This window comes from Lissotriton helveticus, chromosome 1_1 (genome assembly GCF_964261635.1).
Source record: "Lissotriton helveticus chromosome 1_1, aLisHel1.1, whole genome shotgun sequence".
NCBI lineage: Eukaryota > Metazoa > Chordata > Amphibia > Caudata > Salamandridae > Lissotriton > Lissotriton helveticus.
This window is the reverse complement of record NC_136057.1, coordinates 258,846,632-258,864,488: the sequence shown is the minus strand read 5'-3', so window position 1 is coordinate 258,864,488 and position 17,857 is coordinate 258,846,632. Positions and strand designations below refer to the sequence as shown.

General features: G+C 47.7%; 1 protein-coding gene across 1 annotated transcript in view; it reads left to right on the top strand.

Moving 5' to 3' along the window:
- LOC144769175 (snaclec bitiscetin subunit alpha-like) overlaps window positions 1-17,857 on the top strand; it is a 265,480-nt gene that overhangs the window by 76,219 nt on the left and 171,404 nt on the right. Inside the window, exon 3 of the mRNA XM_078653194.1 lies at window positions 10,419-10,576. Within this exon, the coding sequence (XP_078509320.1) occupies window positions 10,419-10,576 (158 nt within the window). The remainder of the gene's footprint in view (window positions 1-10,418; window positions 10,577-17,857) is intronic.

Genomic DNA, 17,857 nt, shown 5'->3' with positions numbered 1-17,857 from the left:
TTCACTCAGATCTCTAGATTTGACTGTCTTAATTAAATGGCCATGGGCCTCTCTACACTCTCTGTTATACCACTTGGCTCTAGGAGCAGGTTGAATCCCAGCGTTTGGCTTACAAGGTTTGGAGAGGAGATTGTTGAGCTCTACGAAGCATTTATCGTGTATGTCCATAGTCATATCTAAATGAGTATTACCCCTGTCACCATCAAGGGACCTCAGGTTGTTTAGTGCGTTCATCACCACCTTTTCTAATTTAGCCTGTAATAATACATCGTTGGATATAGATGTCCATTTCAGTCTCCTCCGGTCATTTGATACGGTTACGACCCCCTGGCCCCTTGGAACAAGTTCCGCTGGGCTTAATAAGTCCTGCATTTTAATTGTTAGGGACAGTGGGTTGTGGTCACTTTCAGGACGCGTAACAATTTCCAAATCAAAGATTAGACACCAGTGTTCCATATTTAGGAAAATATAGTCGATACGACTCTTTCTAACGCCATTATCAAAGGTGAAATTGGCTCCTTGATCCGATTTGGTGCGACCATTTACCGCCCTTAAACCCCAAGAGAGGCAAAAAGCGGACCAATTCAGGGCGGCCTCCGTTGCTTTGGCTAGATTTTTATTTGAAAGATCCGGAATTTTCCAGGTCGCATCTTCTGCGGACCCCCAGTTATCCTCAGGCAGATACAATGGCTCAAAGGTACAATTAATGTCTCCTGCTAACATTATAAAAGACCCTTTGTTCCAACCCGAAAGTAGAGTATCTAAAGCCCCTATCAGCTTGGGACGACGGCCACCTGGAAGGCCTCTAGAATACATATTGATAATGAGCATGTCCTGCCCCCCTGCTTTACTCAACCGTATGGCCAGTATATCTGGGTTGTCCACTGAAATTTCAGAGACGGAATAGGACCAGGCCTGTTTAACCCATATTGATAACCCCCCTGACGCCCGTCCTTTAGGACCTTTGATAGCAGGTTTAAAAAAGTTTACGTAACCAACCTTAAAAAACGGGTCAGTAGCCTATGTTTCTTGCAGGAGGACGACCTACTATCCCTACTCCAGTTTCCATACCAGCAGGGAAGGTGGCGGATTTAAAATCCAAGACATTCCTGGTGTTGCAGGCCCCCTAGAGCAAGTTGTTGAAACAACTTGCGATGTAATAACACGCGTGGTAACAACGCGGTCGTTGTAATGACGTGTTGCAAACTACAGCATTGTGTGTGTTGCCTGGTAAACGTTGTCTCCCTTGGTACCCAACTACCATGATCCAATGACCTTTGCGGTACACTATGAAACCCTTGTGGTCCTGGGCTGCTTTAGCCTGCGTATCAGTGATACTAGCTCGGTCAGCATGATGTTGTAATGTTAGCAGTCTAGTGGTTGTGGGTGGAGCCAGGGGGTGGACAGGAAGAGGAGGGGACAGACGAGGGAAGGACAGTTAGAGTAGGGACATGGTGAAAGCAGGTTGTTGAGAATAAAGCTCCAACATTATATTGAAGAGTGTCTGTGGTTATTAGTAGCAGGATGCTACAACTGGCGACGAGGATGGGATGAGACAACCCACAACCCACAGCACGTCGTGAAGCACATGTCCCTGGGCAGCGCTGAAGAAAACGCCGCCAAGCGAAGCCTAGCTGCTGCCCAAGAAGCGAGGCCAGCAGCCGGTGACCCTGCTCCTCCAAGAGACCAGGAGGAAGCTGAGAAGGGGCCGCATGACCGAGCGCTGAACCGCTCGAGGAAAAGAAAAGGAACCGATCACGTTAAAGCGCACCTCACGCTGGAAGCGTGCGCCCTGAGTGAGTGGCGAAGTTGCAGTAATAGGGAGCCCACTCCGACCCTGTGTGGCGCTCGCAAGCAAGCAGGAAGCACCCCAGGACATCGAACGTCGTCTGAGAGAGGCAGCTGCCAAGCGCCGTTGAGAACGCTGAGATCGGGGTTTGAACAGTCCCGACGGAGGAAAACCTCACGCCCGATGCGTGAGGTATAGCAGGTGATTGGCGAGAAAGTGCGGGAACCGGCAGAGAGAAGCGGGAGCCCACCCCAACCTCACCTGGTACCAGCAGTAGCCAAGAAAAGACATCCTGGCCAGCGCTGTGGCCTGAAATCAATTGCTGGTGAGTCCAGAGCAAGTGGGAACTGAACGAGCAGAAAGAGAGAGAGCCTTGTGTGTGTGACTGCAGGGACGGCGGCCATTTTGAAGTCAGGCGGTTGTCAGGACAGACCCCTTGATCATCATAGAGCGGCCATTTTGAAGTCAGGCATTAAGCAAGAAACAAGCATTGGCAGCAGAAGGAAACAAGCATTGGCGTCGGACAATAAACAAGCATTGGCAAAGAAACAAGCATTGGCGTCAGATAATAAACAAGCATTGGCAAAGAAACAAGCATTGGTGTCAGATAATAAACAAACATTGGCCAAGAAACAAGCATTGGCAACAGAAAATAAGCAAGCATTGGCAAAGAAACAAGCAGTGACGTCAGAAAGTAAACAAGCACCAGTAAAACCAAGCGATTGTGACAAAGACACAAACAAGCACTGCAAAGATGTCCAATGATGATGGCAATCAGCAGCCAGCGGCCGATGTTAGACCTAAGGCTCCGGGTGGATCACACCTGCGAGCACCCGAACCTCTCCAAGTGACCACTGGGGGAACCATGGGTCCTAAATGGCAAGAATGGTTAGAAGAATTTGAGGATTACATCGAAGGATCGGAAGTGATCGTGGACAAAAAGAAGTTGATTGCCCTGCGCAACTTGACGGGGCGGGAGATAGTCAAAATAATCAAAGATCTTCCTGCCACGGAAGCGGACACCTATGACAAAGTGTGAGACGCACTAAACAAAAGATTTCTTCACAAAAAGAAAGTCGACTATGAACGACATACATTCCACTCGGCTCGTCAAGGAAAGGAGGAACCAATGAGCACCTTCATGATGCGCCTGAGTAGACTAGCCAAGCACTGTGCATTTGATAATTTCTCGACAGATGCTGCAATAAAGTTGCAAATAATTGACGGATGTCACTCTGACCAACTGAGGAGACGGTTACTAAGGAAGGAACATAGCCTAGACGATATAGAAGAAATGACACGAGTCTTTGATCAAGCGGAAGAGTATGCAGCTGACATCGAAACAGGGCATAAAGGTTGCCGCGAACAAGTGCGACGTGTACATGCCAAAAGTGACCATCGAAGGAGTTCGAGAGACAGACAATGGAGGTCACGCCCGTCCTCTCGTCAAGAGCAGTCAAGATACCAGCGGCGGGAACCATGGAAGAAAGAGAGAAGACCCGAAAACGTGAGGAAATGCTTTCGTTGCGGGTATGACTACCCCCATGTAGACAGTTGCCCTGCCATGGGTCAGAGATGTCGGAAGTACGGCAGAACTAACCATTTTGAAGTAATGTGTGGGGAATACCACAAAGAGAGACGAAGTGGAGCCACCAAGACAGCTCAGCCCGAAACGAGAAGAGGTACCTCAAGAGTGTCCCGATCCAACACCCGAAGACACCATGCACGAGCGGTCCAAGAACAAATTGAGCAGTCGTCTGGGTCGTCACACCCCAGCCGGGAGTCACGTCGGTCCAGGTGGGAGCGGAGGTCACCGCCCAAGGAATCTAGACCCTCATCCAGAGACTCAACATATACCATTGAATATCTGAACTTGGCCGTAGATCCCGACCAATTTAAGACATATCCTCGGCTAGACATTAAAGTTGGAAATCATGATACAAAGTTTGTACTAGACTCGGGTGCATCCCTGAACTATATTCCAGTTACCGAATATGAAAGAATGAGTCCGCGTCCCCCTCTGTCCTTTGCACCAGTCAGAGTCTTCACATGGATGGCTAAGAAGCCACTTCCCTGCCTTGGGAAGTTCTCGACGACTCTTAAACATGAGGACACAACCATCTCGGCAGTCATCCACGTTATCAAAGGCCCAGAAGCGGACTGTCTGCTGAGCCTACCGACAGCTGAACGCCTTCACCTAGTGGAAATTCTCTTCAAGGTCAGCGGAAACCAAGATGTGACCCGTCAGTTCCCCAGACTATTTCAAGGGCTAGGCAAGTTAAAGGACTGTCAGGTGCGGTTGCATATCAATGAACAAGTCAGACCCGTTGCTCAACATCCTCGACGGGTACCGTTCCATCTACAGACCGCCGTGGAAGAAGAAATCCAGGACTTGCTAGCCGCTGACATCATTGAGCGCACCGAGGGCCCAACACCATGGGTGTCCCCAGTAGTTATCGTCCCCAAAAAGGGCACAGCCAACAAAGTCAGACTTTGTGTGGACATGCGCCTGCCCAACACTGCAATCGAAAGAGAACGACATCCGGGACCACATTTGAGCGATATGATCTCAGCTCTCAACGGGGCGAAGGTGTTTTCCAAGTTGGACTTAAATAAAGGATACCACCAACTAGAACTAGAGGCCAAGTCAAGATACATCACCACGTTTGCAACCCATCTGGGGTTGTTCAGATATAAGAGACTCAGTTTTGGAGTCTCCTCAGCAGCTGATATATTTCAAGAAGCTATTCGACAAGTTATCCAGAACATTCCCAACACGCTCGACTATAGTGATGACATCCTTGTATATGGTTCTGATCTACGAAACATGATATTGCACTCAATCATGTTTGTCACGCACTACTGGAGGCAAACCTGACTCTAAACAGAGAGAAATGTGAGTTTCACCAAGACACATTGAAATTCTTTGGTCATATCTTCTCAGGCGCTGGCATGAAACCTGATCCTGACAAAATTGGGACTCTGAACAACACCAAGAGTCCCCAGGACGTCAGTGAGCTCAGGTCATTTCTTGGGATGGCCAGTTATTGTGCTCGGTATATCAGGAACTACGCAACAATCAGCCATCCCCTCCGCCTTTTGACCAAACAAGGCCAACCATTTGAATGGACTCCCCAATGCGAGAAATCATTCAAGGAGATCAAGAAGGCAGTGGCATCTGCGGATCACCTGTCATATTTTAACCCACAAAGAAAGACTGAGATAACTGTGGAGCCATCCTGGCGCAGTATGACAACGACTCAGATCCACGTCGAATCATTGCATATGCGAGTCGTAGTTTGACTGACCCGGAGCGGGCATACTCGCAGCCCGAGAAAGAAAGTCTTGCCGTAGTGTGGGCATGTGAACATTTTCATGTTTTCATATATGGTAAACACGTTACTTTAATTACAGACCACCAAGCTCTCGTCACCATTTATGGAAACCCACGATCCAAGATGCCCCCTAGAATCGAGAGGTGGGGCCTAAGGCTACAGGAATACACATTTACTATCATCCACAAGCCGGGGAAGTCAGAAAACCCGGCTGACTACATGTCCAGGCACCCACTTGCATCGTCAGTCTCTAAGTCCTCCATTGCGGAAGAGTACATACATTTTGTGACTGACCAAGCTCTACCTCCCGCTATCCCAATGGACACCATCCGAGAGAGTACTGCCAAAGATGTTGTCCTGCAGAAGGTTCTGCGCAGGATTCGGCACAATAAGTGGAGACATGATTCTAAGGATGAAGAGACTGATCCTATCATCAAACAAGAAATGCAAGCTTTCCAACACGTGTGCAGCAAATTGTCAGCCACCACCGATGGCATACTGCTACGAGACCAGCGCATTGTGATTCCCACTCAACTACGACAAGGAGTAGTTGCCCTTGCCCATGAAGGACATCGGGGCATTGTGTCAACCAAACGTGCATTAAGAGAGCGAGTGTGGTTTCCATATCTCGACCAAATGGTGGAAACCACTTTGAAGGACTGTCACCTTTGTCAACTCACAAGCAAAAGTGATCCTCCAGCACCACTACACATGACCCCTCTACCGCCGGGGGTGTGGCAAGAAATTGCTATTGATTTTTATGGACCCCTGTCATCGGGCAAGTATGTACTGGCCATCATTGATGAGCATTCTCGATATCCTATTGCGTACTTTGTATCATCTACAAACGCCGCGAGTACTCTCAAAGTACTTGATGAAGTTTTTGCGGCCTGGGGTGTTCCCTCAACAGTGAAGACAGACAACGGACCCCCATTTAATGGACAAGACTTTGCAGCATTTGCTAAACATCTGGACTTCCATCATCGCAAGATCACACCCCTCTGGCCACAGGCCAATGGAACAATTGAAAGATTCATGGCCACGCTTAAAAAGACTTTTCAACATGCGACAGCGGGGGGAAAGGACTTACAAGTGGCACTCAATGAAGTCCTCCGTGCTTACCGGACAACTCCTCATGCGACCACGGGGCAATGCCCGGCGACACTCATGCTGGGACGTCCCATGAGGAACCGTATTCCAACGTGGGAAGGGTTTTGAGACCATCCTTGTCATCCACTCGAGACCTTCAAGAAATGAGGGAAACCGACACGCGCCGGAAAGACAAAATGAAGTCATATGCAGATCAACGGAGAAGAGCCAGGTCACTCTCGCTACAGGAAGGAGACCATGTGCTCGTCCGGCAAGAGCAGCAGAGAAAAACCGACTGCCCATTCAAGGATGAACCGTTAGTGATTACGAAAAGGAAAGGAACTATGTTGACTGCAGAATCAGAGCAGCGGCGAATCACGAGAAATATCTCGCACTTCAAGAAATTGCCACAAGACACCACTGGCACCCTACTGAGTGAAATGGACACTTCTGGTTCTGAAGAACCACGGTCAGTTGGTTGCGAAACCACTGGTTCAATCGATGAGACACGGAACAATACGAGTCCGAGAGCCAAGTCGCCACGACCCCATCGTGTCACACGTCCACCCAAAAGACTTATCGAAGAAATGGACTAAGAAGTCAGTGCGTTTATTTGTTTTGTTACAAAAGGGGGAGATGTTGTAATGTTAGCAGTCTAGTGGTTGTGGGTGGAGCCAGGGGGTGGACAGGAAGAGGAGGGGACAGACTTGGGAAGGACAGTTAGAGTAGGGACATGGTGAAAGCAGGTTGTTGAGAATAAAGCTCCAACATTATATTGAAGAGTGTCTGTGGTTATTAGTAGCAGGATGCTACACATACCTATATAGTACCTCCAGGTTCTGGGCATGAACTTCAAATCATTGCTTTATGCTTCTGTTGTTTTTTTCTCTTATTCGAGAGATAAAAACACTGGTGATTAAAATAAAAGCAATGCAAAAAATGTATTGTTGGTGTGAAAGGTTACAGTCCTCATTTTCAATCACAGTGTCCGTGTTTGCAAAGTTTCAAAAGGATTAGCTGCTTGTGAACCCGACAGTAGGGTATTCATAATGCTTGATTTGGGTCTGTGCCTTATTAGGTCTTGCGTAGGCAGCGCTTACACTGTCTCTTCAAGACATGCCGTATTCAGGTATGGACTTGAAGCTTTGCCCATTTTCCAGCAATTCTTTTCAATTGGCTCCTGTTACTGTCTTTTCTAAATGGTTGCTTTTTTATTCGTGAATAGGCTTAGTAGTCCATCCTTAGTACCACCTTTTCTACTTTTGTGACCTCCCATGAGGACTGGCCCCTTTACTTGTGTTGTTACTCTGCAGGTTTTATTAACCGTCTGTGGGCACTTTCTTTGCCTGCCTGTCATTGCAGGCAGGGCATTCTCTCCTGCAACCTCTTTTTTTTAACCTGTGAGGCACGCCTTGTGGCTGCATGTTTCTTTATACAGGCTGGCTTTATTTACTGTAACAAAGCCTTTTTTCTGTGTTTTTTTTAAAGCACATCACTTTAATGGCAGCCACGCCCCTTTCTTTAGACCCAGCACGCCGCATTCACTTTAACAAACACATTTTTTTTTTTGTAAAACCACCCCATGCCCGCTTTTACTTTAATACCGGCCACCCCCCTTTCTTTAAATGCAGCTCACCTTATGCACTTTAACAAACAAATGTTTTTTTTTTGTAATACCGATCGTTTGGGTGCCTCTCCTCGCTTCAACTGCCCCTTCGCAAAAACATCATGTGACCCATACCGCACTTTCACTTTCAGAATGGTCGCAGCCTTTCCCTTAATAAGGCAGAAATGTGTCTTCAATCGTTACTGCTTCTCCCTCCCACAACATTCGTACTTCTGCCGGACCTCCTCCACCCACTCCCAGGAATCTGCCAGCTCCACTTTAAGATGGCACTAATGTACCCTACCTTCCTGTCAGGAGTCGGGACACATTTCTCTCAGGACTTCAGCGGCTGTTTGTTGTGAATAGTACACACCTAGTAACAAAGACACCGAAAAGTATTTTCTTTAGTAAACCTAATACAATGATGAACCACTTTCGTTAATGATGCTGCGGGGTTGGTGACGCTGTCCACTTGCTGTTATTGTTTCACCACACAATAATGATGGGAGTGTACACGAACACCTCCATGTCTGGAATTGCATTTCATAGTTACTTCACTACAGCCTATCCCAGCCTACAACACCTGTTTACTTTCTAGAGCTGGTCCGTCCACTCTGCTGTCGCAAGAGGTGACTCCTCAGGGCTTCCCACAAGCCCATGTGTGAGAGACTAGACTATCTTCAAACTCTACATGTGTGAGTGATGTAAACTGAAATACTTATATATTATACCACTGTTAGTTATCTATGTTCTAACAGGTTCAGCATGGTGCAACGCTATAATTGAGTTCAGATAAATTAGAATCAAAGCTACAGGCTAATTCAGGACACACACAGCTCTGTGGATGCATCTCAACCCCTGACAGCAGTGCAATCATTTATTCCAAAAATACCACATACACGCAGCTCTGCTAGTTCATCTCTTTCATTAGTGAACTGGCAAAGAGCTCCACTGGTGCATCTCAATCATTATCTGCAGTTCCGACAGCTCTTTTGTTACTAGATTGCCCAAACATCTGTGACAGTGCACCTCATCCCGTGCCTGAGCACACCCCCTTGCACCTCTTTAACTGCCAGCCTCGCTTCTTGCTTGTAAGCAAGGACTATAAGTACAAAGTGCATGTTTATGGATCGCTTGCAGGTTTTTTAAAACGCATAAATAAAAGGCATTGTCATTTACAATGCCAATAGTTCGAACTCTCGCAAATGTGAGACCTATTGCATTGCAAATGCTTGTTACAAGTGCTGCTAATTTCCAATTTACATGTATAAACGGGTCCTGCACAGCTATCCCCCTCACTTCCTATGCACCCTCCTGAATGCAACAGCACACAGTTCAGTCAAGCTATAATTACCTTCCCTGGCTGTCCTCCAGTCTACAGTGAAATGCTGATCTTTGTTTAACAATTCTCTTCTAAGGGTGACCATAAATCTTTGCAACTCTCATGCCTCACTTTAAAACACACCCCATTTATTTATTTCAACAATGGCTCTTATTGTTCTGAAACTATTCAGAGTTTTGGTAGTTTCAAAATGATTCTGGCACTTCTTGTTTTGAATGAGCAAACTTGTATTTTCTTTGCATTTGACATTAAACAATATACAGTTTGGAGTGCCAAGTGTGTGTCCATTATAACACAGCAACAATTGCGTTTGGGTGGAATCGAGACAGTATGTTTTTTTGCAAAGGTATTAGAGCGCTCTACATGAGCACCAGTTATGCTACACAAGCACACAAGTACACATTTATTGTTGTTAGTTACAGATTAATTGATTTGCCCAGGATTGCAAGATGTTGAACTGGTGCTGGGACTTAAACCTGGTTCACCAGCCAACCCCCGTCCCTCACTACCACTCTTCAACAGCGCACCTCATTTCTCCGTAGCCCCTCTCTAACTTACATTTAGTTTTCTTACAGTGCTACTCATAGTTCAATCACACTAAGTTCTGTGATCTGCTTGGTACACGTTCTTTGTAGCAGGGACAGTAACCCTTTGTGCTACTTTAGGAAGAGTCAAAACTGCCACTAGATAACATTCTGATCTCTCACCTGTAGAAATATTAATTTCCAGAGGTGTCATGATCTTTTTATTATTGCCTGAAAACTGCTGGATGCACAAGGAAGTTCTATGCTTTTTAACCAATAGTTATTTTTAAACAAGGCGCCCTGCACCAAAGTAAGCTCCAGGTGCAGCTGCCCCAGTCATAACACGTTAATGGAATTTCAGTAACATATATTGCACAACTGCTCACCAAGCTACAATAAAAAACAAATTATTATTAATCACATAGGTCGAAACCTAATGCATTTACCAATGCTTGTTTTTAATGCTCGGAGGAAGACTTTGGAGATAGAAAAATGATGCTTTGATTTTTAAGAGACTTAATTAAATGTGACTTGTTTATATTAGGAAGTGTGGATGAGTGCTTATTGTGTGTGTTTAAATGGATATGCTAAAACATTTATTTGGATGTAAGGAAGAGGTTTGGGTGGGTATTTTATATATTCCCTATCATTGAATGAAAATATTCATTGTTGAAGAGCGTTGTTCTATAACATAATACCCTCCATCTCTGCTTTGTCTTTTGAATATTACTAGGTAACTGTCAGAACTCGTCTATGTGGACATCAATTTCAGAAATAAATACCATGGAAACCTGCCTCTGTGCTCGAGGCTTCTGTGATCCCGGATGGGTGGAGTATAAGGGCGCTTGTTACAAGCGAATCAATGACATAGTGTCTTGGCCGGAGGCAGAGGTAAGAGTTCCATGCATGCTCTAATAAATACAAAGCCTCTTACTTACTAAGGTTTTAAAAGGGTTCTTGCACAGCACAATATTCACCATGAATTTACTAACCATTTTAAAGGCCCCCAGACGCCGTGCTAAATTACCTAAAGCCTATCCCACTCTTGGACGAGGTAGGGACTGCGGACTCCTCTCATCGGCTGCCTAAGGTCAGTCAATGAGGAGCGACGACAGTAGCAATTCTGCAGGAATGCAGTAGCCAAGATTTCTGCTGCAACTAGTAAGTTATTTACATTTTAATGTTTGATGTGTGCATGCATGTGTGTATGTATGAATGTATGGGCATTTGTGAATGTGTGCTGTGTGCATGTGTGCTTGTGAATTATGGGTGTATGTGTGCACGCTTGTGAATTCATGAGGGTGTGAGCATGCATGTAGAGGGGTGCATGTATGTCCCCCTCCAGCTTGAAATGCTGGGCACCACTGTATAAGATTGCATGCACCCTGTCACTCTTCCGTGCACCTGTACATTCATGCATCCATTTACTGACTCATGCTTGCATTCACCAATTTACTAATGTGCAATAAAACATACATACAACTTCCAAAAGCAATGAGAAGGCAAATTGATTTGATAAAAGTAGAAAAGAGAAAATAAAGGAGTCAGAGTCCGTCTTTCAATGGCCAAGGACTTAAAGAAAATCAACAATTGATGCCTTACTAAATACCTCAACAACCAACAACTCCTCAACACCACCCAATCTGGTTTCAGACCCACCCACAGCACGGAAATCCCCATCATCGCCACCATGAACGTTATCCGTATGACTCTGGATGGAGCTGAAACGGCAGCGCTCATCCTCCTGGAATTCTCCACAGCATTTGACATAGTCTCCGAGCCCCATTCTTACCCAATGCATATATGGCATTGGAATCCAAGGACATGCACTCAGATGGATATGCTCCTTCCTGATTGAAAGGACCCTGTCAGTAGGCCAAGTATAGTAAACCTGGGCTGCTTGTAACCTCATCTGCGGAGTTCCACAAAGAAACTCACTGAGTTCCTTCAACACACACATGAACCCTCCAGCCAGCGTCATATTCTCTCACAACATCAATGTCCTCTCCTATGCCAATGACACTCAACTCATCCTGTCACAAGATGCCAGTACCCAGACTGAAATCACCCACTGGATGGGGACCAACTGTCTGAAGCTGAATACTATCAAGACTGAAATCATGATTGTTTATAGGAACAACACTCCAATGTGCGACTCTGCTAGCTGAACTAGTACCGACACTCACCTCCACCACTCACACGAAGAACCTTAGGATTGCCCAGACTCTAACTTGCACACATCCCACACATACGGAAAAACAGATGTCACAATTGATCGTCCTCTTACATTGCTTTTAAATAAGGAATGATCTGCTGCTGCACATAAGAGCCTGCTCCTCCCTTCTTGAATTCTGCAAGAAGCTGAAGACCTGGATTTTGTCACTAGTACCAATAGGCTCTTGGCTTGGCTACATTCAAACCTGCTCAATGTCAGGATATCATCCCGGGTGATGTTGCACTCTACAAATTTGTATAACATAACATTGTACATAATGTATCATTGTTTCAAAGTTCCAACATTGCTACCACATTTAGAAGCATGTGTTGGCCCTCTTGAAGCATTATAAAAATATACACTATGCATAATACAATGCGAAGTAGCTGCTGTAAGAAATTGGGTTAATGTGACAGGAGGATGAAACCCTACTGAAGCATCAACCACACTCCTTGTCAGGGTGAAGCCTCAAGCACACACCAAATGAACCTGTGCTTAACCCTCTTGTAGCTTTTCCAAAAGACAGTCAGGCTTAACTTAAAAGCAATGTGTAATGTAATTGTGCAGCACTTCCTGCTGTAAAAAAGTGAAACACAACTCAAGAAAAATCACACACCAACTGTAGGAACTGGGGTCTCCAATCCCACAGGGGGTACCTTGGCGCGAGCAGGTAGGCACCCGAAAGCTGAGGTGTAAAGTGACCATAAGGCACACACATCCACTGAGCCAGAAAATGCACACAATAATGGACACCACACCAGTGAGGTTGATTAGAATCAATAAGCTTTTATCTAGAACAAGGTTCAGGATTGGGAAGTCATTCAGGGCACTCAATAATCCAAGTTGATATATCTCATTGGTACATTTCATTGGGCAAGAATAACTATTTCATCAAGCAAGAGTAAAACATTTCATCGGGTAAGAATCACTATTTCATCAGGCAAGAGTAAAATATTTCATTAAGCATGGAAAAACCATTTCATCAAGCATCGGAAGAACATTTCATTGAGCATCAGAACATCATTTCATGAAACATAGGTTCAACCCTTCCTTAAGTGTAGGGAAAGCATTTCGTTAAATGGGCCACATTAGCAAGGAATCTCATAACAGCCCCCTATTCAGGGGTTAACTTCTCCTTGGAATAGTAGGGCCTGAGTATTTCCTGGGGGGCCAACGGGACCCAACAACAGTCTCCCCCGGAGGTGGGGGCGGTCAGAAGCCTTCCGCCCACCCACCCGGGGTTACCTCAGTCTTCAGGGCTACGCGGGCCCCTTGTGGCGGGTCAGCTGGCTGGGAGAGGGTTTGTGCTCTTTCCAGAGCCCTCCGGTGTTTCTCACACTGCGGGGGCCAGCCGCGGGGCGCAGCCGCGCTATACGGAGCCCGCGACCAATGGGATTTGGCCTGCCCCGAGGAAGCAGCAAGTCGGAGGGGGCTATCGTTCCTCCCGCCCCCCTCCATGATGATATTTGGGCCGGGCCAGGGCTTCTCCCGGGTCGGGCCAGTCAGAGGCCTGGCCTGAAGAGGGCGCGGCCCGGCGGGCCAATCACAGCAGAGGCGGGGGTGCGCCCTATGACGTGGCCGGGCGCCCCTGTCACGTGGTGCTGGCGCATGCGGCGTCGGGCCTAGCTCGGCCTACCTGGAACTTTGGCGGCCCTCTCCTGGCACGATGGCCTCCGTGATGATGCTCACTCGCGGGCCTCCCCAGACACGCGTCGGACCGCGGCAGGGACCACGAAACCCAGGCGGCCCCGCGATGACACGGGGGCTCCCCCAGCACTCCTGGAGGCGCGGCGGTGGTCGCGACACCCCCCTCCCTTATGAGGCAGTACTTCAGGGCTCCCTGAGGACCGGGGCTGCGGCGGTGAGTCGACCACGGGCTGGTACAACAGCGCTTTGGGTGACTCAGCACGGGTGCGGGCAGACTGGCGCAGGCCAATAATAGCGCCTCAGGGGCCACAACAGTCACGGGGCACAGTGCTTCAACAGGCAGCAGGGTGCAGGAGTCCAGCGGTTGTGCAGGGCAGAGCAGGGGAGTGCTGAGGAGGCAGCACAGTTCGTGCAGGCAGGACAAGCAGTTAGGCAGTTCATGGTGTTAGCGCTAAGGGGGGAGAGCGCTTAGCAGGCAGTTCAGGACCACACAGGGGCACAGGCTGAGCAGAAGAGCGCGTGATGAGTATAGCGCCGGTACCTGGTCGATCCCCAGTAGTCCTTGGTAGCACAGGTAGGTGCTTCTCTTGGTGTTTGTTGGTTCCTGCGCCCTTGGTAGGTAGTTTCTTGAAGGGGGGGTTGAGTTGGTGGCTGGGGACAGGGCAGTCTCAGTAGGTCACTGCAGGTGGTCCCTGGGTTGCCCTCCCGCCGGGCCAGATCAGTGGGCTAGACCAGAGTCCCTAACACAGCTTGGAAGGCCGCACCTAAGCCCTGTCACTCCCAGTGGAATAGGTCCCTCTCTAGGCCCTACCGCCTAAGTCTCCTGCGTAGGTTCCCCCAGGTCAGTGATGCCCCAACTGACTAAAATGTTTCCCTCCTTTCCTTATATATGCCCAGATCAGGTGACCACTCTCTAAGGCGGCAAAAGCAGACCCCTCCCCTGTTCTAGAAGGTTCCAGGAACTTCCCTAGTCTAGTTACGGGAGAAAAAGTCGGGCTGGTGTTGCAACAGTATCTAGGGTCCCAGCCAGCTCCTGGCAACTAGGGTGCTACTAAAAAGACCACTCCGCAGTAGCAGGGGCCTGTGGCAGCCATGTTGGAAAAAGAGAGCACCTGCACCTTAGCATTGATTAGCAATGGGAAGGCGCTCGGAGACCTAAGGCCAATGAAAAAGAGGGTAGAAAAAATAAGGCAAGGGGCGAAAAGAAAAGGGAAAGACCACCCCAGGGCTGACAGGTCTAACACCAACTTAGAAAAGAAGATATTTAAAAGATAATTTAAGACCAAAATGACAAACACCCAATCAAGAGAGCCAGAGATATTCAGTTTGAAGTGAAAATAGCGCCAAAAATCACAAAGTGCGAACTGTGGTTATCTGTTCATGAAGTATGTTAAATCCTGGTTGCAGACCATTGTGAGATCCTGCGTCGAGGATGCACCACACAGTGGTGTTCCGAGGAGAGGCAGAGTGAGATGCAGTGTCCAGCATTGAGGAGGCATTGTGCAGTGACAGATCCAAGGCACTGCGGCCTGTCTGTGATGCAAAGCCCTGCATCAAGGAGAGATGGTTCAGATGAGCAGTGGAGGTCCAAAGTCAGGGTTACATTGTGCAGTTATTTTAATGCGGGTCTGGGAGGTAATGTGTCCTGCCTGGTAGCTATTCCTGGGACCAGTGCTCGGCTGGTAGAGCACCATCAGGGCCTACTTCAAGGATCCAGGACTAGGGTGGCACCACTTGTGGGGTTAAGACTTATATCAGGCAGACTTCAGGCATAGGGTTCAAAGTGGTTGAAGCCTTTTCTGTCCCTGATGCTCTGATTAGGAGGCCAGCCAACTAGCCCTTGGAGTTACTCTGGTGGTCAAAATTCATCCTAAGTGAGCAGGTTTCACACACTTCTTGTTCACTGATGTGGCTCTGGCCAATTTATTACATCTGCATAGAATAATTAATGGACAGAATTCAGAACAATGTCATACATTTCCCGCAGTACAGAAATCAGGGCCTAAATCCATAGTTTTGTTGCTCCCCATGCCAATCCAGTTAGGACCCAGCCATATGCAAATCATTCTTGACCCTGCACCCAATGGGAACAGTCCAGCCCGAACTGCCAGGCCAGGTCCTCCCTGGACTGCAAACAAACATGCTAGGACCGGATTTGAAATGTTACCCCTCATCAGCCAGGATAGCCTGACTCCCGTGTCATGGAGAGCACGGGACCCACATCTGGGCATACCTGTCCCACTTTGGGTGACAAACACACAAAGAACAATTGATGGACAGAATGCAGAACAATGTCATACATTCATCCCAGTACAGAGATTTGGGCCTAAATCCATAGTTTTTTTGTTCCCCATGCCATTCTTGTTTGAACCCAGCCATATGCAAATCAGTCTTGACCCTGCGCCCAATGGGAAGAGTCCAGCCCGAACTGCCAGGCCAGGTCCTCTCTTGACTGGAAACAAGCATCCTATGATCGGTTTTGGGGTTTCACCCCTCATCAGCCAGGATAGCTTGACTCCAGTGGCACGGAGAGCACAGGACCCATGTTTGGGCATACCGGTCCCCCTCGGTTTGACAAACGCAAAAAGAACAATTGATGGACAGAATGCAGGTCAATGTCATTAATTCACCCCAGTAAAGAGATCTGGGCATAAATCCATAGTTTTTTTGCTCCCCATGCCATTCCAGTTTGACCCAGCCATATGCAAATCTGTCTTGACCATGCACCTAATGGAAACAGTCCATCCTGAACTGCCAGGCCATGTCCTCCATGGACTGGACACAAGCATCCGAGGCCTGTTTTGGGGGTTTCACCCATCATCAGCCAGGATAGCTTGACTCCAGTGGCATGGAGAGCAAGGGACCCATGTCTGGGCATACCCATCCCACATGGGGTGACAAACGCAAAAAGAACAATTAACGGACAGAATGCAGAACAATGTCCTATATTCACCTTAGTACAGATATCTGGAAATAAATCCATTGTTTTTTGCTCAGCATGCTATTCCAGTTTGAACCCAGCCATATGCAAATCAGTCTTCACCCTGACCCCAATGGGAACAGTCCAACCGAACTGCCAAGCCAGGTCTTCCCTGGACCGGAAACCAGCAACCTGAAACCGGTTTCGGGGTAACACCCCTCATCAGCCAGGTTAACATGAATCCAGTGGCAAAGTGAGCAAGGGACCCACGTCAGGGCATACCCTGCCAACTTAGAACAAGGAAAGCAAACACAAGGAGATGAAGGATAGAGTGCTGAAACTTTTCAGACACTCACCCCCAGTCAGCTCACTTTGCCAACTTAGGGTGAGCAAAGCAAACACAAGAAGATGATGGATGGAGTGCTGAAACTTTTCAGACACTCACCCCCAGTCACAGATCTGGGTTGAATCCATCATCGTTCTTTAGCTCACCTCGCCACACCAGTTCAGACCCAGCCATATGCAAATCAATTTTGACCTTGTGCCTCATGGGGACAGTCCAGACCAAACTGCCAAGCCAGGTTTTCCCTGGACTGGAAACAAGCATCCTGGAACCGGTTTCGGGGTATCACCTCTCATCAGCCAGGCTAGCTTGAATCCAGTGGCAAAGTGAGCAAGGGACCCACATCTGGGCATACACTGCCAACTTAGGGTGAACTAAGCAAACACAAGTAGATGATGGACGTAGTGCTGAAACTTTTCAGACACTCACCCTCAGTCACAGATCTGGGTTTAATATATCATCGTTTATTAGCTCACTTTGCCACCCCAGTTCAGACCCAGCTATATGCAAATCAATTTTGCCCCTTGCCTCATGGGAACAGTCCAGACCGAACTGCCAAGCCAGGTCTACCCTGGACCGGAAACAAACATCCTGGAACTGGTTTCTGGGTAACACCCCTCATCAGCCAGGCTAGCTCTGTTTTTCCCTAAGTTGGCAGGGTATGCCCAGACATGGGGCCCTTGCTCACTTTGCCACCGTATTCAAGCTAGCCTGGCTGAAGAGGGGTGTTTTGCCTTTTTGCCTGTTTTGCCTTCCTCCTGTAGTTATTCTGACCTGTTTTTGTTTGCTTTAGCACTCTGGGCATTTTACCACTTTTATTCAGTGCTAAGGTGCATGTGATCTCTCCTTAAAACATGGCCTGTTTGGCATATTTAATGCACTTGTAAATCCCTTGTACAGTGGTGTTCCATATACCCATGGCCTGTAAATTAAATGCTACTATTGGGCCTGCAGCACTGCTTGCACCTCCCACAGAACTAGCCTTTCAAACGTGTCTCATGCCTCTTCCACTGCAGGGCCTGCATGTGCATTTTACTGCCACATTGA